This window comes from Chrysemys picta, chromosome 9, assembly GCF_011386835.1.
Source record: "Chrysemys picta bellii isolate R12L10 chromosome 9, ASM1138683v2, whole genome shotgun sequence".
Lineage (NCBI taxonomy): Eukaryota > Metazoa > Chordata > Testudines > Emydidae > Chrysemys > Chrysemys picta.
In genome coordinates this window covers 64,448,815-64,471,114 of record NC_088799.1, presented here as the reverse complement: position 1 = coordinate 64,471,114, position 22,300 = coordinate 64,448,815, and the positions used below count along the sequence as shown (strand labels likewise).

Genomic DNA, 22,300 nt, shown 5'->3' with positions numbered 1-22,300 from the left:
GAAGGAGCTATAGAATCCATGGATGATTTAGCTGATTATTTAATAGTGTTAAATAATCAAAACCCTGAAGAAAGGGACTGAAATTCTGCTACTGTTGGGAGCTTTATCTGACAGTGAGTTGGCCCATTGGCTTACACTGACTTTCAGGGGTTGGGGTTTAGCACTTTCTGAAAATCAACCCTCTTGACAGTATCTCAGTGTGGCAAACACCAGAATTGGAGCCCCCCAAATTACTAGCCAGATCCTGAAAATCTAGGTTCCGATGTCTATATTTGTAGAAAACTGGCATGTTCTCAGCCGTCAAGTTGTGCTACTGTTCTGTGCTTCGTGTGCTGATTGAAATAAATGTAGGAGCTGGAGCTAGTTGTATCCTGTAAAACAGAAGAGTGAGTGAACAATGAATAGGAAGTGTGATTTCTTCATTAAAAATTTAAAAAAGAAAAAGCTACCTTCCCATTGCCCCTTTGATAAATATGACAAGTCAACAGATTTTCTTGTTACAAATATTTGCAGTGTTTCATAATGGGGTAATGGATTTGATATCAACCGAAGTGTTTGCATTAACCTATTTAAATTAATTTGGTTCAGATCACTTTGCATTAAGGGATTGGATGGCTCAGGGCTTGGTAATATGTACAAATGTTTTCCTACCAATAGGTCCTGGGTTCAAATCCAGCCCTGATCTATAGTGAATGACAACAGTTAATTGATTAATAGTTGCTGGTTGATATCAGGACCCCTCATGTTTGTTATCGATTGGCTCCTTTGTTGACAGTCTGAGGAAATAAGTTAAGGAATGAATCAATCACATAGACCAACTTCCCCTATGACCTTTAAAGGTAATCATAAGACTAAGGCATGTTGACGGGGCAATATGGGGGCAGCTTTCACAGGTACTGTCCATTCTGTGGCTAAATAGATTAATTCAGTCTCTAGAGCTCTTCATCCAACATTAAATTATCTTAAAATAAAGTTTCTCAGTGTATTTTTTAAAAAAGAGATACTTTTAATGTTGGATTAAACATCAAGGAATGATTTGACATTCTTGCATGAAAATATGTTAGTAGGACATAGTCAGGGCTGGTAAGTAGACCCATCAGCCTTGGTTTGCTTTGCAGACTTGGGCATGCATGTCACATGAGTACATGTGCTTTTCATCAGACACATTTCCCTCATCTGCAATTTCATTCTTGTGAGCCAGCGGGGTAGTGAAATCCACAAAAGCCCTGCCAGACAGAGGAAGGATGGTCTTATGGGTTTCACTTCCTCCTGCTGCCCCAGACTTCTTGTGTGACCATGGGCAAGTCACAGAGGGCTTGATTGATTTCAATAGGTTGGATCAGGGCGTGAATCTCCTTATGCCTATGTTCCCTGTGTTTAATGTGGGGACAGTAACCCTGCCTTCCTCTCACCCATGATCTGTATTGTCTATTTAAACTGTAAATTCTTGGGGCCAGGGACTGCCTCATATGTTTGTACAGCACCTAGCACCATAAGGCTCTGATCTAAGCACTCTGCATCCTTCCTATGTGGTCAGATGTCACTTAGGGCACAAGCAAAGCCCTGTCATCCCTGTGCATCCTGGGTTGCTGTTTGCATGTCCTCTGTGTTTTCCCTCTCTGGGCACCGTTCAACAGAGGGATTCTTTTTGTCAGCTGCTTTTGTGTGCCCCTCCAGCTGTCCAATGGCACGCCTGTCATGGCGCATGCTCTGGCTTCATTCTTAACATGTATCCCAGACATTTCCACCTTCTTTTCTGAATAACTTTGGAGAGAATGGGGTTCTGGAACTCTCTGATGGCTCTTAGTGTTTGTTAGATTCCATCTAATACCTGGTATTTTTCTGAGACGTTTGCTTTCGAAGACATTTATATGTCTGTCTGTACCTTGGCTGGCTTTCCAGCTTTCACACCCATGTGGGAAAATGGAAATAACATTGGAGTGGAACATTCATTGTTTGGTCTTTAAGCTGAAGATTTTCTAAATCTAAACCTTGTTTCAGCTGGTGAATGCAGTTGCCACCTTGCCAATTGGTGACATTCTCTCCTTCTGGATAGCTAGGCACTGCAGTTGTATAAATAATTATAATAAGGGACACAGGAGCCTGAAAATAAACCCAGCATTCAACTGTGAGATGAGTTGCAAATCCATGATGGAGACCCAGGTTCAAGGCTGCTCCCCTTTCTGTCTTCCCCATGCTGACCTGAGGTGGACATGGGGCAGGCGGTGTGACATAGTTCCCTATTGTCGTCTTCTTTCCCTTATCCCATCAGCTGAGTTTGGGCTGTTGTGCCAGCATCCGCCATCTTCATCTGTCCAAGGAGTCACACCGTCCCCTGTATTGTGATGGATGAATCTGACATAAAGGAGGAGGGAACAGCATGGAGAGAAAGCTGCCCTTGTGAAATGTTTACTGTTGTGCCCCTCCTTGGGAGTGCGGCCGAGTCGCCCGTAGGAAAAGAGGGCCAGGTTTCCAAAGGAACTCAGCTCAGCACCCACAGCTGGGGCCAGATTGACAGAAGAGATCAACTCCCATTTAGGCAACTAGCTACTTGTGCCCAGTGGGCTGAGCTCTTTTGAAAATCTGCCCCTTATTTAGGTGCTGAAATGAGAGCTGAGCTGTGCTGGGAATCTGACGCCCAATGCATCCTGGGCTCAGCCAGTGACACACAAAGAGCACAGCAAAGGTGCATTACATAACAGATGGACGATAGTGATCCAGTTGATCAACAGCATCCTGTGATCCAAAGGGAAACTTCTCCAGTCCTCTGGATGCTGGAAGGACATACTCCCGTAATGCTTATAAGCTAATCAAGCCCTAGGAAATGTACTAGACCAGTGGTATATTTGTCTGTATTTTACCTGCATGGAGGGTGAAGAGGGAGTTTATAGCTGAGCCCTGGGACCTTATTGCAAATCTGAGGGACAACCACCTTTCTCAGTATACACAGCATGACCTTCAATGGGAGTTAGGTGTGTAAACTGCTTAGATCCTTTTGAAAATCCTGTTAGGCGCCTCGCCGCATCGTTAGGTGCCCAAATACCTTTGTAAACCTGTCCTAAGGTACTTAGGCACATGCCTAACTTTAAGCATGTTAATAGTCCCAGTGAAATCAATGGGATGGCATGCTTACAATGAGGCATGTGCTTAGGTATCTTGCTGAATGAGTGCCTGGATGACCTGGGGGCTTGCAACGGAATTCCCCAGAGTTAATTTGCTTTCTGCTGCTTTTCATTCTCTGTTTTAAGCCTGCAGAATTGATACCTTGTTTTTATTCAGCTCAGGTACGTGCCTACCACCATCTTTTAAAATCAACCTCGATCTAGCTTCCTCTATAATCCTTCAATACCCACGGGATGGCTTTTGTAGTCTATTGCAGCCAATTGATTGTTCTCTCTAACTTCCAAATTTCCATGGGATAGTCACAATATCCCACTTTAATCCCCACTAATCCATTAAAAGTGCCCATGGGATAGCCTCAGTAATCCACTGTGCCTCACGGATGGCATTCTCTAGTTTCCGGCTTTCCCTGGAACATTCACAAAATAATGATTGTTACATTTATACCAGCATGGCACCTCACCTTCTGAAGGATCCCACAGCAGCACCTTGCAAACTGATATAGGGCTCACTTCACCCACAACTGCAATGCTACCCTCTCTGGGGTGAAACATAGCAACTGTTCAACAGTGCACAGCAACACTATGCAACAGTTGAGGGCAGGAAATGAAAAATACTGTATCCATTCAAATCTGCAGGGGAAATTTAGGTCAACAGCTTGTTGGAATTTGGCCATCACAACAAGGTTAACACCTGTACGCTTGGAAAGAATGCAAGGGGATATTAATGAGTATGAGTGGTCAGTTTTATGTCTCAGCTCAAAGGTGGCACAGCCAGCAGCACAGTGCTTCCTGTCTCCATGCTGAGCAATTGGTTCAATGCATGTAGACTCAGGTTTTCCACAGAAATCTTCTTCTGTATGAGTACCCAGCTAGCCCAAGCCTCTCTTAGCTTGTGAGACCAGAGAGGACTGCAGCAAAAACATGGCATGATTATATACAGAAGATGCCGTTTTGTTATGTGAGTCCTAATTACTCCCTCAAACCCCACACAGTACTCCACTGTATCTTGGAAACAGCTCACTCTAACTTTCCATTTCCCATGGGACATCCCTAATATTCCTCCTTATTAAATGAATTGTGCAAATTGAGCAATCTGATTGGCTACTGGCCAAAAGCCATGCTGTTAAGAGAGTAGAACAGCACCAGTTGGAACTCATCATTAGCCTCATCACTCAGGGCTATATTGTGCTTAGTCTGACAGAGGTGTGAATAGATGGGAGTGGGTGCAAGGAGATATTCCATCCCTCATCCCAATAAGGATCAGCAGGACTCAAACGCAGGTCAGCAGAGCCATCAGACGATAGACACTGCCACACTGCAGTAGCTATAACCCTGCCACTCCTCAGATGCTGCAAACTGCAGCAGACATACACTATGAAAGGTCCTGCCCAAGTGACTCCCTTGGAGGCTCCCGATTGGCCTTTTTACCCCATATAAGCCCACGGGGTGTACTAGGAAGTGTCCATCAACAATTTAGATCCCCAGTGAGCTGCCATGATTGACACTGCTTCCAAACTCCTGGAACTTTGCAGAGACAGGATAAGGGACTTACTACTGCAACTACCTACGGAAATTCTCCTTTAGCTCAAGGGCTAAAAGCATGTGGTTTTGGAGCTGAAGGAGCAGGTGTCTAGCCCTGGCTACCCAGGAAGAGGTGTGATTATAGATAGTAATTGGGTGTGCTTTTCTGCAACACGTGGATTCATTACCCTGCCCTTCCCCAAATCAGTGGGGTTTCTACCACTGCGGTCAACACTGGAGTTCTGTTGCCTGGAGCATGAGCACAGAGACTGTGGCTCTGACTTGGATTCTGACCCTTTGCTTAGAACCCCGACCCAAGTTCTGACCTCTGGTATTGACTTTGGCCTGGAAATCTGACCATGACAAACCCTTAATGTGGGCCAGGCTGGTCTTTCAGCTCCAAAAAAGCATGTTTTTAGCACTTGAGCTAAAAGAGAATTTCCTTAGGTAGTTGCAGTAGTAAGTCCCTTATCCTGTCTCTGCCCCCAGCCACTTGAGGGCAACACCACACTCACTCCTACACACCCAAAGCCAAGACATCACAGCAAGGCAAGAATGGGGCCATCTTCCTTCCCCACCCACCCCAGCTCCCTTCCCTGGGCCGTCTCATCCCCCACCTGGCAATGTGGGGACAGTGCCTTAAACTGCAATCTAGCCCCCATCTGCTTTTTTGCCCCATGCCCAGACCAGTGTAGTGTGGGGTAAGGCCTGGCCTGCTAGGAACAGGGGCAGACTCTGACAGGAATGCTGGAGGGAGTGCTTTGATATCAACCTCTGTAAATGTTTGATGTTTCTGGCTGTTGCGCTGGTAGGACAAGCTAACTGTGTGCTTTGTGATAGGCTGGGGGGATGGTGGCGAGGTCGGCTGTGAGTCACACAAATGCAGAGGGAATAAAAACAGGTGAAAAGGGGTTGGGGATGTTTAATGTGTATTTAAAGTTTGATTGTGTTGGCAAGGTTTAAGCAGGTGCTTAAGTGACCCAGCTGAACTCATTGCTTCTAAACGTCACCACAAATCAGAGAGACACCGGATAAAATCAGTTCCCAAAACACTTTGCTTCTGCTTTCCTGGCACATGGTCAGCTATCCCTGTTCCACAACCAATAATAACCCCTTCTGATTCTCAGGCATCTCTGCCCAAAATGCTAAGCCATAAAACTTTTTGGGGGGCATGTCAAGCATTTCTGAACTAACCCTATGCTTGTCTGTTACTGCTGGTTTGTCTGTGGGGCAGGGACCTGTCTTTTAATAACTGTTTGTCGTGCACCTAGCACGAGGGAGCCCCGATCTGCATTGGGGCTGCTAGGCACCACCATGATACAGGTAAATGGCATTAATTATCAATCCCCTTTATTACAGCCATCCCAGCTTATAAAAGCAAAAAGACACTCCATGATGCCCATTATTAGGCTGCTGGTATAGCATTTCTTGGTTACAAGATGCGCTCAGGTCATGACCTTTTCAGCCAGGTTGTGTAATAGTGGTGAGTGTTATGGTCATTGGACCCTAATGGAGATCAGTACTAGTGACACTTCATTCATTCGTAATATAGTGCTGAATGTGAGCCATGCTCTGTAATCTATGATTACCTGTGGGATATTGTCTCTAACATACCAGTACCTGTCCACATACAGTCAGAATGGCTCAGGGAAATTTTTTCTGTTTCCACACATAAAGAACAAAGCATATACCATCCATCTAACATAACGATTATGTACGATTATGGAAAACAATGCAGAGAAAGAACCAAAGTAAAGTCTCCATGAGTGAGTGAGTGAGAGAGTGCAGTGTGTGCATCTCTGCAACAGGCTGCAGAAACTCCAAGAACAAAATAGCAGCTGTCTCTGAACAGAGGCAGGGTCCTTATAAATGTAAAGGTGCAAGTGCAGAAAAAGGACATCCCAGTTTCATAGCTGCATGCACCACCAGGTGTGTGGGGCCGGAAGAGAAATGTAAGGGTAGCACCAACTGGTACAACCTTTCACAAGGTGCAGCCTGCATTCCACCTGTTATGGTACAGCTCTGCCAGCCATTTGGGAATGGGACATGATCCTGATCTTGCCCCAGCCTGTTTCTGGAGCCCTGTGCCAGGCTCCTTGAATCTTGAGCACTTGGAACAAAGATTGTTATTTTTCATAGTTACCCTGAGGAATCTGGGGAGAAACTACTTGTGCTTATGTCTCCTTCAGGGCTAGGCACAGTCTTCTCCTATATATAGGTCCAGTGGCCCCAGACAGGCTGAACACTCTGCCTGAGAAAAGGCAGGGATGGCAAAGAGGAGTAAATTTACCCGTGAGAGTAGGAGCCCATCATGGTCAAAGCCAAACTGGTCTGATTAGGAAGCCAGCCTTTGATGCAGCTACTGAGGGACTCTGCCAGACTTGAGCATGGAGGAAGTTCCATAGGCAGGATCCCTGAGCAGAAAACTCCTTGGTCCAGTTCAGAACTGTACTGAAAAATCCTAACCACCAGGTAAAGAAGCACAAAATCACATTGTCTCCTTTCCTTTCTGTGCATGGCTCTAATGCTGTGCAAGACAGCCCAGAGAGCAAAATTCTTCATTCATCTACAGGCCAGTTACAGCACTGGCAGGCCCATGCTGCCCCATCAACAGGTGCTACTTCCTATCTGAAGGGAGAAGCTTGAGGGGCCAGGGGGTGATCAGCCCCATGAGGTTCTTCGCTGTGCATCCCTCAGCGTGGTTTTGTGAGGCAGACACACATCCTCTAGGAAATGTAGAGACCAACCAAACTCAGTATTGCCAACCCCACGTGTTTGTAAAGCCTGAGCCAGGCCCCCCAAAATCACAAAATTGGCTTTAAAAAATCATGAGATTTCAATAAATAATCCAACATGAGTTCTTTTTCATTTGCCTTCTGGTTTCTGAGTCTTTCAGGGACACATGTTCAAGCTTTTCTCTGCAGAGAAACTTTTTTTTAATGAAATATCAGATTCTCACATAATCACAAGACTCCAGGAGCTGAGGCTTTAAAAAATCAAATATTGTGAGAGTCACAATATAATTGTGAGTTTTGGCAATGCTACTAATTTGCTCTCACATAAGTCACTGGACAGCTGTCATAGAGTAACAATATTCTGTCACTATAAAATCCCTTTTTAGCCTGTTTCATTTTTTCTGGTTGTGTCTTGAATTTTAGTTTTTCAGAGTCTCTTTCTCCCTTCCCCTCTAATACAGTTGTCACAGGCAATAAGCTGCTTTTGCTGCAAAACCGCTGAGATTTCTCCACTGATGATGGGAAGTGGGGAATTTTTCCCCTAGGAGCAATTGTGGGAAAATTTGCAATTTGTCCCTGGTAAGGAACTTGGCTATCCTTCATCGTGGAAAGATGCTATTCACTGGTGAAAATGGCATCACCTCAATCTCTACCATGTAGATGAAATCCTTTTTCATGTGGAAACATTTCTTCTTATTAATATGGCTAATGGCACAGATCAGAGAGCATCATAATATCAACAAATGCCAGGAATATTGGGTCTGCTTCCATCACCCAAACTCAAATAAAGTAGCCCAGGGCCCTCTCTATTAGCCAAAGAGTGACACAGATAATTTTTTTTAATCTTTTACCTTTTGTATTAATCCCACCTGAGATTATGAACATTGGCAGAGTTGTATTTATTGTGCACAGTGGATGTCCTTTGTTTATTTTATTTATTTACGCTTCACTCAAAGCTTGGACATTGACAGTAGATAGAAGATGAAATGAGCTAATTTACAGTCGCATCTAGTGGCTCTAGCAGAGACCGGGCCCCATTGTGCTTGGTGCAGCACAAATATATAGTGAGAAATAGTCTCTGCCCTGACAAGGCTGAAACCTAAATAGACAAGTCCTGCAGAGGACAGGACAGGAACCCCAGGAACAGAGAAGGTGAAATGACTTCACCATGGCTACACCAGGGATAGCCCACAACTCTCCTGAGTAACAGACTGCTGCCCTGCTGACTGGACCACACTGCCCTTTGCTACCTCACTGATGCACCAGCCTCTCCTGGCTTCTTCCATGCCCTAGTGTTGAGGGGAGTAATTTGTTGCCAGACTTTACCAACAGTCCATTACCCCCATAGAAGCTCATCTGCTCTGTATAGTGCATTGGGATGGGGGCAAGGCAAGGCTGCACTCATTCCCCACCCCACCCCTGCCACTCCCGCATGAGGGGCTGGAGTGAGTGGGCGCTTAGCCCTGTGTGCTAGCCTTAAGGTGCAGGTAGCTCGTTCAGGGATGTGAGAGGGATTCTCATTCCCCTGCCTGGGCATGTCATCCACTTCACAATAAGCACATGAGTAATCCCATGGGGGCAAATTCTGATGTTGAATAATACCTTGGTATACGAATAGCCAGTGGCTTGTCATGTGGGTTAAGGGGCTACTGAACCAAAGCAAGGGTATCAGGATCAGATCTTTAGCCACTTTGTAACCCCCTGCTTTTGGCAGCTCCTCTCTGTCCCTTTCCCCCTCTGATATGACTCAGGCATGCTCTCTGTGCACAATTTCACAATTGCTTCCCAACCCCCGTAGGAGACAGACCCCATAAACCTTCATCTTTGTATTTCCAAAGAAGGATGCAGGCTTCTTAAACTGTTGGGTCTGCAAGCTGGTGGGCTCAAGCAATTAGAGACATCTCCCACTTGGCAGCCCAGTGACTAGGCTGGATGGTCTCTGAAGCCACTCGCGGAGATCTCTCTCTGGCTGAGCCTGTAGAAGCTGTGCTAAGCTCAGCTCAGCTGGTAGTGGCGCTTTGTGGATCTTAAATCCGTCACTCGTCTTTCTTAGAGTAGGGATTTGGGAGTCAGGAGTCCTGGATTCTATTCATGGCTTTGACACTGAGTCACTGCGTGACCTCAGGCGCTCAGATACCATGGTGATGAGCGTGGCATAAATGCCTAGACAGAAAGATTAGATTAGATAGACTTTGTGCGTTTGACAGCTCTTTGTGTAGCGTCATTGTCAGTTTCCTCTTATAGTCAGTCAATTTCCTTTGTTGTTTCTGTGGATCTTTCATGTGGCAACAGGGGAGAGAAACATATATTTTTAGATGGCAAAAACTTGATTGTAAAACCACAAAAATTGTCAGTATGTATGTGGGGATGGGAGGTGAAGGGGAAGGAAATGGGGGTGGTTGGTGGCAGTGGTAGAACCTTTGAAGGGAGAAGAAACATAGACTCATAGATTCCAAGGCCAGAAGGGACCATTGTGATCATCTAGTCTGACCTCCTATACAACACAGGCCAAAGAACTGCCCTACAATAATTCCCAGAGCAGCTCTTTTAGAAAAACATCCAAGCTTGATTTAAAAATTGCCACTGATGGAGAATCCACCGTGACCCTTGGTAAATTGTTCCAGTGGTTAATTACTCACACCGTTAAAAATGTACACCTTATTTCCAATCTGAATTTGTCTAGCTTCAGCTTCCAGCCTTTGAATTGTGTTAGACCTTTCTCTGCTAGATTTAAGTAGCATAATCCATTGGATGGCACACGAGACTAGGGACTCAGAAAACCTGGCCTTCTGTTCCTGGCTTTGCCACACACCTGCTGTGTGACCTTGGGCTAGTCTCTGGGCTCTCTCCCACCCTTTGTCTATTTATATTGTAAGCTATAGGGGCAGGGACTATGTCTTGCTATGCAAATGTATAACCACTGGCACAGTAATAATAATAATAGCCCCAATTTTAGCTGGTGCTCTCATAATAAAAAATAGTGTCAGTTTCCTGACACTAGAATGATTTTTTTTCTTATAAAGCCTTTCCTTGTGCTCCTAATAGCACCCAATGTGATTAAGACTGAAAGGGTTTTAAAAATTCACATGGCTTGTCTCTGCTGAGGCTGGCTCCACCTTTCACACTTCACTCAGCTTGAAAGGTGAGGCTGACAGGTCAGCTCTGTGCTTGCCAACCACGGAGTGGCCAGTTAGTGCCCCCCTGTGGTGTTGGTTTTCTGAGTCGGGCAGACATCAGACTGAGAACCCACCCACTCATTTCAGACAAACGGCCAGCAGTCTGCTGTCTGTATACTTTAAAGTCCAGCACTGCAGCGTGAATCGCTGCTCCTGCTGCAGAATGTCCAACAAGCTCTAAATCAGAGAGGAAAAAAATACTGTGCTGTCTCTTTAAGGAGATTTGCATAGGAGGTCCTAATTACAGTAGTTATTGATTCTGATGTTTTAAGTGTTATTCATATCCCATTAAAGGATAATGTTGTCTAATTTACAGGCATAGGGTCTTAGTAACAGCACACCCAATCACAAGGAAGCCTTAATGACACTACTTTCCTATTTCTGGTAACACACAATTAATATATCATTTCATTTCCAGTTTAGAAGCCTCCCCCCCATTTGCTAATTATTTTTTTAGTTATTTTGTGATTATCTGTAAATATTTCAGCCCTTGGAGCTGCTAATGACTTGAGCCACGGTATGTGGAAAAATTTCCTGCCCCTCCTCTTCTGGAATCGTGCAACAAATCACTCAGTAAAACACACGCAAGAAGAGGGGCTTGATTTCTTGGGGATGGTGCCCACTCAGAGGGATTTGGATGGAGGTGGAGACTAGAACCCACTAAGACTTTGGTCACCTAACGGACAGATGGTCTCCTCTAGCTGCTCACAGTTAGAGTAGCAGGTCCTTTTTTCTCTCTGTGGGCCTAGCTAATAGCCAGCAACATCACATTTACTCACTTATAGGCACAAATCCATACGTTAGAAGTGTTGTCCTTACAGAGAGTACTAAGGTATTGGGCTAAACCACTGCAGTTTGAAATCCTGCCATGTGTGGTTAGCAATGTAGAATATAGTAGGACTTTTATTTTGTCTAACAAGGGGTTATGTGCCAGGGGAAGGGACCTCTTTGCAATCCTGGGGAAGTTATGCTCTTCTCACACCCCCATTCTACACTTTCCAGTCAGGCATTGGTTCTTTATCCACAGGTGAGGGTGACTTGGCCACTGAAGCCTCCTGGGGAAGGGGATATCCCAATTAACCACTTAGTCAGCAAAAACACACCAAAAGGCGTTCACACAGCTCATTGGCCACGAGGGCAGAGCAAGACGGTATCTTGTTGCCAAGCAGATTAAGTTTGACGATGAACTGAAGTGCAGTTCTGCTTGGAGAAGTGACTGTGAAAAACGGCATCAGCTTCCTCCACAGATCTGCTCCCTGCGTGTCCAGAGGCCTGTCTGCTGTCTGCACTGACTAACATACGGTTTTAAAATGGTTAGCATTGCAGAGCCGACTCCGTGAAGAGGGAGTGAGCTGGAGTCTAGTCCCTCTTGTGCTGCAGCGGCAGGCTTCTTTGCTACATTCCAGTTACATGGCCAATCAGTTACACCTATGCAAGCCTGTGGCCGAGCATGGGATCCTATAGGTGTCACTAGGGGCAGCACTGGAAGGCAGTGGGGCTACACAGGTGTCAGTGAGGGCATCATTTGGTCTGCAGAAGTGAATTATTAGTCATGAAGGAAAGAATCCAGCTTCTCTCTCAGTTCCCAGGGTGAGTTTGCAGGGCTGGCAGTTAGAAAAATCCACCTTTTCCCTTGTAAATTGGGCACTCTTGATGTGGAAAGCCTTTCAACCCAGTGGACCTTGTATCTTCACTTTCCATTGGTAAGTTCATTGCCCAGGAAGCTTCACTGCAGCACGGCTGGAGCTGTGTACTGTTCTAACCTGGGCCCTTTGTGTTTCAGGTAACCCTGTTACAGTGGGAATGAGCATCCATATCTCCAGCATTGACCAGATTTCAGAAGTCAACATGGTAAGTCCAAAAAGAAGCAAAAAGCTAACAAACTTTAACCATCTTCTGGTGAGAGAGAAATCCAAAGCCATGGCTACTCAGAGTCATTAGAGCGACAGGAGTATTTTTTTTTTGCAAGAGTTTGGGAGATAACATAGGAGGGATGGCTAAATTCCAGTGGGTGTAATTAAGTTCGGTTTCCCTGCATTCCTTCTGCAGTTATTCTTCATTTCTCCTCCCAAAATTGTGTTGTATTATTGGTGGTGCAGAATGTCTTTCATGTTCCACTCCAGAGGTAGTTGCATTTCTGTGGCAGGTGAGGGATATACAGAGTAAAGTGACTAAGGTTCTTCCTGGATAAAATGTAAGGTGTTCACGTGTCATTGCTGTGTATGTAACAGGACTAAAACAAAGAATGGGGGTGGAGTGGGAGGGGGGGCAGGCAAGGGTAAGGATATCTAACATCCCTTCCTACCCTCCAAAGGAACATGTTCCTATCACAGTATGACACATGTATTGGTTTGGTTCTGTGTGCCTCACTCCTTGTTCCCCCTGATTCATGATTCCAGCAGACATGTGTCACTGAGAATGCACATGACATTTGCTGTCCATCTTCAGCCAGATTGCAAGATGATACTGAAATAAACCTATGTTCCAACATGTGCGGGTTCTCTGGCATGTACACCCCATTCTTGATGGTGGATTTTGCCTCTGTAGTGTCTCAGATCATTGGGTGACTGCAGGTAAAGCTGCTAGGTTTCTGCTAAAGTTCTACTACCTATATGAGCACCTTTATTCTGGCTGGATGTCTATGCAGCACTAAGCCCTGATCTACACTACAGAGTTAGATCGATATCAGACAGCTCACGTCGACCTAACTTTGCAAGCGTCTACACTAAGATGTAGCTCCCTCCGATGTAACTTGCCCACTACACCGACCAAGAGGCATAGTATGTGGGTCGATGTAGTTAGGTCAACTATAGTTAGGTCAACTGTTGCTGCCTTTCAGAAGCCGTGCCACAGTGCCCCACACTGGCAGTTAAATAGATGCAAGCACTCCTGGTGAAGCCAGGCACCGCTGACACAAGGAGCATAGTGTGGATGTGCAAAACCGATTCAATTACTCTGATGACTGTGCATTGACATAACTTAGATTGACTTAATTTTGTAGTGTAGACTTGTCCTAAAACTCTGTGAGTTCTTTGCTACCGTCTGTTAGGGCTCTTAGGTGGAGAATCTCTGAGAATGGCTGCTGGTTTAATTGTATCAAATGCTCCATCAAGAGTGTGGCGGGGGACTGTTCCTGGGCATCGTAGACATTTCTGCTAGCCTTCAGTGGTTAGACCTCCAAAGAGCAGATGTGTCTGTTTGCTGCTCTTTTCCAGCATCACAGGGCCAGTGCTGGCATTACAAGTCAGCATGTGTCCAATGACTGCTGCTTCAAACACTTTCAGAGACTGTCTGGAAACAAGAATACGCTGCCAGAGATGGAGATGCCTGTACTAAGATGGGCTGGGCTGGTTTAACGTCGGGTTGGTGCTTCTCTCCCTGTTCAGGAAAGAGATTCCTGACCCCAGATGAGCTGATCCAGGGGGTCAATAGAGTGGGTGTGGGAGGCATGTATCTCCCCCATGTTTTCTTCCCCACATGCTGGAAGTTGGGACTGGTGACTGTCTAGCAAAGGGATGGCTGTGCATCGAACCCTGTGGGCATTCAACAAAGGACACCTAATTGCTGAGTTATGAGGAAAAAGACCCCTCCCTCTGCCCTGGGGTCACCCCCAGGAAGCTTTTCTTCTGGATCTGCTGCTTTTGAAAGGCTGTGTTGGTGGAAGGGTGAAGGAGACATTCACTGGAGGTTACTCCACTGTTCTCTCGGTTCTGAACTATGTAGAAGAAGCCCAGCTTTATCTAGAGCTCCCTGGCCAGTGAAGAGAATTAAAATCTTTGTGTCCCAATGCTCCTACCCTGTTTCTCTGGGTCCGGACATTCCTGTCTGATTTCAGTGCCCACCAGTGCTCCTGCTCTTGGTTTGTGTGTGGGAGGTGGGATTTTTAGGAGTCGACGGGGGACACTTTTGTTTCAAATCTACACATGGAACAGCTTGGGCCAAATTCAACTCAGTTGAATTGAGTTGGAGTTGCACCCATCTGCATGAGGGCTGAATTTAGCTCATGGTGCATCCATGTTCTCAGATGAAACCATTTGCATTGCAAGTTCTTGCACAGTAAAGCCTTGGAGTACTGCGTTGAGGTCTGGCTTTCCCATGGATCTGTCTAGGACAGGTTAGATTTCCCTGCAGGTCAACCCTCAGCCTTCCATGTGGTGCATATGCTTCTTATTGCTACTTCTAACAGCTTGTCTTGTGGGACAAACTCAAAATTCCAGTATAGGTTTCTGGCTCCCAATACTGTAGTATCTGAGCACCTCACAGTCTTTAATGTATGTCTCCTCACAACCCTACTGTGAGATAAGATGGTGCTATCACCCCCCTGTTAGGTGGGGAACAGAAGCACTGGAAGTTAGGCGCCAAAGTGCCTTTGAGAATCTGGGCCTGCATGATTTGCCCTACATCTATGACAGGAAATTGAATCTAGGCCTTCTGCATCTGGACCATCCTTCCTCCCATTGTGCTAACACCACTTTTCAACCCGATGCAGTCATCCCGCCAAACACAGACAGCTCACCCCGCTCCAGGAGAGCAGGCCTTCCACCCGTGTGCCATGTCTGTAGTGTCTCCACTGGCAGACTGGCACTGATCACATCTGTGCTGGTCCACATGAGAGGGTGCTTCACCTATTCACACTGGCTATGGCCGGCCCGTACCAGGATGGACGGGGGCTGTCTCCTTCCCCCCTTGGGTACATTGATCCCTTCTTAGGAGAACTGTCCTACCTGCCTTGATGGGTATGTCATGTCCTCACTGCAGAGGCATTTCTCTTTCCCATGTAGGGTATGACAGGACCTGGCTCCTGCCCATTCCTTGTACCTCATGTGCTGTCTCCTAGGAATGTGTCCTGCCTGCCTGTGAATGATATTCTGCAAGACTGGTCTCCTACCTGTGCCTGATGAACCACTCAGACTCTCGTTCTGGGAGTGTGGCTTTTTCCTGTGATCTGTCCACATGTGTGTATGGAGGAGGGGGACCCTTGCTGAGAAGTGTTGTGTCTGCCCATGCTGGGGATGCCTGGTTCTGCCGGGGAAGCTCCCCCCCGTGCTGGCTCTGTGAGACTCACTGGACTGATGTTCTTCCAAGCTATGACTATTATGTCATGTTCTCAGTGTGGGAGCTTTTTCCCTGGCTATGCTGGGGGCTCAGGTTCTTACTGGGTTTAGCGTGGTACCCTTGATGGACACACTAAGTATGCCTGGTAAGGAGATGGTCTGGTCCAGTGGGCAGGGCACCAGATTGGGAATCAGAAGTCCTGGGTATTATTCCTGTCTCTGCCACTCACCAGCAGGGTAACCTTGGTCAAGTCACTTTCCTGGGCTGCTGTTTTCCCCTCCCACCCTTTGGTTTGTCAATTCGGACTATAAGCTGGGTGAGCAGCATCTCTTAGCTACATGTCTGTAAAGGCTCTGGCATGATGGAACCCTAATTGACATGAGGACCTTGAAGTGCCATTGTAACTTAAAGAATCAGAATGGGAGAGGCAGCTTTGAAAGGGGTTGAAGACTGGAGCCATCTTAACAAGCAGACATTAAAGGAACCAGGGATAGTTTTATTCGCTGTGTGATGTGAGCTTCTGCACTGAGTAAGTTTTGACTTCTTGCTTTCTGCGCTGGGTAGCAAATCCCCCTGGGAAAGGTCGGTGTCTCACCCTGGGTCCGGGCACAGGGATAGCAGCAAGAAAAACAAGGCATTTCTCAGCACTGTGTGAAATCAGGAAATAACCGTTCAAGGAATAAATTAAAGGTGCACAAGCGGGGCTGCGTTGCCATGGAAACCAGATAGCTTCTATTGTTACACAACGAGCGCTGTTCCTTACTGCCCCTTGTAGGATAATTAATTAATCCCCAAATATCCCTTTCTGGCACAATGGTTGCTGCTGCTGTGATCGGAGTGCCCCCTCACCTGCCAGGTCCCTTTGCTGTGTTTACCCTCTCTTGGGACAGGTTGCGGCAGACCAGGCACAGAGAGAATGGTAGTAAATGCTGGAGGTTACTGGATGCTGTGCTGTATTACACAAGAAGTTAGTTTTCATTGAGATTCCAGCCAGCTACAATGCTGCAAGGTAATGCAGCTCTGTCCTACAGCGATACAGTAGTTTTCTAAGTGTTGTAATACCGAGGAGATGAGGCAGGAATATCTCAGAATGGTGGTGGTGGGGGGGGAGTTTACTACGTGCTCTAATGTAGCAGAGACAATGCAGTTGTGTCTCAGGGTTGGAGGCTTCCAGGTGCTCATTTGGTAGAGCAGATTCAGTTGTGTGATAGTGCTGGAGGTTCCCAGATGCTGTACTATATTGTAGCAGAAGTGATGGAGTCATGCCTTAGTGCAAGAGGTGCTTGGCTGTAGTGCTGGAATTGTAATATCTTCTCAGTGACATTATAATTAAAGTGCACTTCTCTGAAAAATGACTGTGGAAAAAATAACCCCTTTCTGCTCACCAGAGCTGCTCCCTGCATGTATTCAGACTCCTATCCTCTGACTTTACTCGCCAAAGTAGTGTTTTATTCCTACATACTCCATATTCCTACATACTACATGCTAAGTTCCGACCATTTACATTTATATAATCACCTGTCCCGGATCCCATGTGCCGAACCAGGCAGGTATTGATTAAGATTCTGCCAGTCAAATGCAGCCTTCATTACAGGTGACAATGCAAAGGAAAGAGTCTAGCTTGACTCCTCTCATATCTCCAGATGGATTTCCAAGGCTGAAAAATAAAATCATACAAAATTACCATACATGATCTAGAAATCATCGATAACAGAGCTGGGCAAATAATGGAAACACAGTGCCTGTGAATATTGGTAAAGGAAATTTGCTGTATAAATTATCTGCCAAATGTTATCCAACCAGGTCTGATTGAGAGACAATGAACATGGAGCTCCATAATGCCATTTCTGTGGATTCACTTTGTGGAGTATGGCAGAAGTGTAATATGGCATTAAGAAACCTAGAAATTGCCAGACTGGATCACGAGTCCATTTAGTCTGGTATCGTCTGACAGTGGCTAGTACCAGCTGCTTCAGAGGGAGTTGGAAAAAACCAAAGTCAATAGTTATGGAATAATCTATCTGTGGTAGAATTTCTCTCCTAACTCCCATCAGTTAGAGACTGGCACTAGCAATTTCTCTGAAGGTTACTTTTGGAGATGAAATTCATCCAATGTGTTCTCATGCTGCAATTGAGTTAATCAGGAAGTTAATAAAAATCCCTTCAGCCATTCTGTGTTATCTGAGCATGGGAGTCAGGAAGGGTGGGAACCCCAAACCAGCTGTCTGTGCTTAAAAAAAGAAAAGACAATTACCCTCTTTGACTTTTCTACTGGGTCTCCTGCTCTGAAGTACACAAAAATGTGAAGCTGAATGATACAACAAACCCAAAAAGCAATATATAAGCACCATGGACAGCACTGTTTACATATCCAGCTGCTTTCCCTGTCTTTGCAACTTCTTGTGGCTCCCATAATTTATTCATCCCAGGATGCACTCCTACATCTGCAATATCATTGTTTGGGTTTTTGTTATACCATTAGCTTTAAAATTTTATAAACCTTGACGCAGGTGACAAGTTGAAAAGTCATGGGAGGGTTATTGTTGCTGGGGAAAGGGTCAGGATGGAGCTTCCCTGTGGAAAAATTTCCCAGCGATGTTCATGAAGATGGTGCGATGTATAGGATATTTATAGTACATTTGCTTGATGAAGGTGTGCAGTGAAATCAATTAGAATGAAGGGGGGGCAAGGTGCCATGTAGGACTGACCCTGAAGGCAGTGAATATTGTCTGGCCACCCTCTTTTATAACTGCTTAATGCTACACTCCACTATCTGTGTGCATGTTCATGAGAGCGACTGCACCGCGGAGGGCACACTGTGCTATGTCGGTCTGAATTAAGGAAGGTAACATATTGTGCCTGCTATTTTCTAACCTCTAGAAACTTATTTGAAAGCCAAATTTCTTCCTACGAGGCAAAGGCAACAATTTCTATGCAGGCGACATTCGGCGCGTGCCCAATGCAAGTTATAAACAGAGCTGCTTTTGAGCTAGCTGAGTGCATAATACTGAGCCTTATTTTGACATGGGAGATGAGGGTGAACGGGGAAGATGAGGGTGCTCAGGACCTTGAAGGACCAGGCCTATAGTATCTTGATCCTTCACAAACAGGGATAATCCTTTATCTTTATTATGAGCTATCTGTCTATCTCTATTTCAAATGTGCCTATCTCTGTGGTAGTATCTGCCCACATTAAGCCTGGCAGTATTTTGTATTCTCACTGGAATGTGCATATACACTTGCTCTTTGTTTTGTTATTATTGTTATTTATTATTATTTTCACTTTACCTTTTGTGTATGGGTTACTGCTGCTGTGCTGGATGAGGCTGGGGAGAAGTGGACACTATAAACAGTGGAGCTATTAGACTCCATAGCTGAGCGGTATTTGATTCATGCACAAAAAGCCAATTGCATGGGCTCAGTCCTGTGGCCACGCAGAGCTCCTTGCAGGATTGAGGGAGGGAGGGAGGAAGGAAGGAAGGAAGAATGAATCTGTATGCGAAGGAAAGCAGAGTGGGCACCTGAGTGTATATATATGATCCCCCATCTTGAATTCCTTCACAAACCTGTCATCTTTGTAGGCAAACTTTCTGGATGAAATCCTGGCCCCATTGAAGTCATTTTGATATTCACCTCACTGGAGCCAGGATTTCATCTTCTATATTTAAAGTTACCAGTGACGGAAAACACCATCATTGCTACAAGGATTCACCAATGGTAGTGATGACCTAACAAAGATTGAGAATCTACAATCCCCTCTGTCCTTTTCAAAGATATAGTTATGGGTTTTTTGTTCACCTCTTTAACTCTTAAAATAGGTTTTCCACCAAAAAAGCCCAACTAGGGAAATTACATGCAAATAATTTACTAGAAGTAATGTGGGTTAGTCTCTCTGTTCACTGCTTCTTGATGCCCAAAGGTTTTAGAACATAGAGGAGATGAAGCATTTATGTCTTGGTGCTGGAAGTTCTTAGTGGCTACTATCTTATTCCAGGATACAAGTAATGCCTGTTGAAGTCATGAATGTGTTCTCATAGCATTCAGGAATTTCTAGCACTGTGACATGACTGCATTACCTGCAATGTATTACAGCACAGCATCTGGGAATTTCTTGCTCAGAATATTAAACATTCTGCTGTAGTATAGCACAGCTAATGCAGTCATATGCTAGAAGTTATGAGCTGTAATATACTGCAGGTGATGCAGTCATGTCACAATGCTGCAGGTTCCTGGATATGGTAGTGTTGCAATATAGCAGATGCAATATGCTGCCCCGTCTCGGTGCTGGGGAGGGGTTCAAGGTAGCTGGTCTGTCACATACAGAGGTGATGCAGATGTGTCTCTGGGAAATTCCCAGATGCTGTGCTGTGATACAGCGGAGGTAGTGCAGTTCTGTCTCAGTGCTGGGGGTTCCCAGATGCTGACATATAATGGGATATTGCAGACATATCTCAAGTGCTGGGGGTTTCCAGAGACTGTGCTGTAATATAATGCATCACAGCTGGTATTTCTCTTTGCTTTCTACTGCCAAAGAGCTCACTGTAGTACAGCTTAGGTCATGTAGTTATTGTCACTGGTTCAAATTCTTGGGTGCAGTGCTGTAATTTACTGTTTGCTTGTGTACATTTACTTGTGAAGCCAAGTAGTGGCTATATGCATACATGTAGCCATACCTCTCCCACAAGAGAGGGCTGACAGAGAATGAAAAGGCTGATCCTGAACAAAGCTTGCTTCCTTACACAGTTGCCAATCCTGCATACTACACCGTCACATGCACAGCATGCTTACACTCCTGCCATCATTCTCACATCTCAGTTTATTTTGCTTCTTCTGTACTATGATGACTAATTAAACATCCCGAGCTCTCATCTTCTCCAGCAGTAGGGAGCAGCCGGTGCATGGTGGATTACATCAACAGAGCCACCTAACTACTAGGAGAAATGGGATTTATATGTTTTCCCCAAACCAAAAGGAAGATTGGAGAAATAGGAGGTGGGGAAAACATTAAACTGATTTCTAGACATAGCATCTTAGTGCAGTCTGCCAAGGATCAGAGCATCTTTCTTCAGCATGAGTGCAGTCTTAAAAGCTAACGGCTAGATGCTGAAACCATTAATCACATCGAATCATAGGTGCTGGAACTAGGGATGCTGGGGAAGGGGTGGAGAGCTGCTGCACCCCCTGGCTTGAAGTGGGTTCCATCATATACAGTGTTTATAGTTTGGTTCAATGGCTCTCAGCACCGCCACTATACAAATTGTTCCAGCACCTCTGCATCGAATAGTGCCTTACTCTACTAGCAATCTCCCTGATTTCAATGGGCCTTCTTCTGGAGTAAGGAACTACACAATGTGAGTAAAGAATCTGGCTCAATGAATGCAACGTAAATCCATTGTTAGAGCAATGTGGAGGAAGCTCAGGTTTGAACAAACACGGTGACTAAATTGCCTTCTCCACTCTGGGATGGGTGATCCTTTGGTACTAGAGTTAGAGTCTTGTGTGGATGGAGCAGTGTGATAGTGCTCTCATTATTAATAAAGCAAACAGTTGTGCGGCATTCTGTAGTGCTCCTAATTCACTGGTCTGAAATTGATTATCACACACAAATGTTGATTACATAGAGACGCCCTGGTTTAGAAATTGGAAAATAGGTCAGTGTTACTCAATGACTAGAGAGACCAAGTTGGCATTGCCATATTCCTGACCATTTGAAAAAGGCAGACAAAGAGTTGGTTATCTGTAACAGATTTTCAGAATAAATCAACTCAATTTCCAGACCCATGCCAAGAGTCTGTTTCCTTCTGTATTTCTGTTTTCTTCCCTTTCTTCTCTTTCATTTCTTTAATGATTGTCCATCTACTTATCTGTCTAATCCCCAGGTTCTTACAAAATACCCATCACCATGGTACCTATGTAATACTGCTCAGATATTGTCCTCCTGTGTCTCTTCAGATTCCTTCAAATGTCCAACATTTTGGTTTGATGAAAGGAAGCACCTGCAAAGTTTGGATGCTTTATCTGAACATCGTGTGTCCGCAAAATTAAGGGTTTGGCTTTAATGTCATTGGGAGTTGCAGGTGGTCCATATTTCTCATGATCCCATGGTCAGGCTCTTAGACTGGAATTCTGTCATGGACAGTGCAATATTTTGTTCCTTATGCATGTTATCCCAGCTAGAACCAGGAAAAACAAACGTGTGGGGAAATATAAAATAATGGGGCTGAAAGTTACAGAACTTTTCTGAAGTCCTTAATAAATTGGTTCAGATTCTGGACAAGACTTCAGGGGAGCATCATATTTTACTCAAAATGGCTTATATCCTCTATACTGTGCATCATAAATGTGGCAGCTCCCCATGTTCAGTCCCTAGTGGATCACAGGGGACATTTCAAAGACGAAAACACGTGGCCCTTTATTTTTCTCTGAATTGGAAATTCATCACACCTTTTGCTTCTGTGCTTCCTGCAGGAATTTATTGCAAAGACTAAAGATTGGTATTGGGATTAGTATATGATTATAGAGTGATTCATGTGCACGAACACAGAGAAGGATATGGCCCAACAATCTTACAATATAAACCAGAGAAAGCACAGTGCAACAATTCAAGTGAATGAGGGTATGAATCAATGGTAAAGAGACCATGGTAGGAAATAGGAAATATGCCTGGAAGAAGAACTGGGCTTGCAAGAGT

The 22,300-nt window shown here is 45.1% G+C and overlaps 1 protein-coding gene across 1 annotated transcript in view; it reads left to right on the top strand.

Moving 5' to 3' along the window:
• GABRQ (gamma-aminobutyric acid type A receptor subunit theta) overlaps window positions 1-22,300 on the top strand; it is a 96,333-nt gene that overhangs the window by 21,288 nt on the left and 52,745 nt on the right. The window contains exon 3 of the mRNA XM_005285703.5: window positions 12,338-12,405. Coding sequence (XP_005285760.1) covers window positions 12,338-12,405 — 68 coding nt within the window. The remainder of the gene's footprint in view (window positions 1-12,337; window positions 12,406-22,300) is intronic.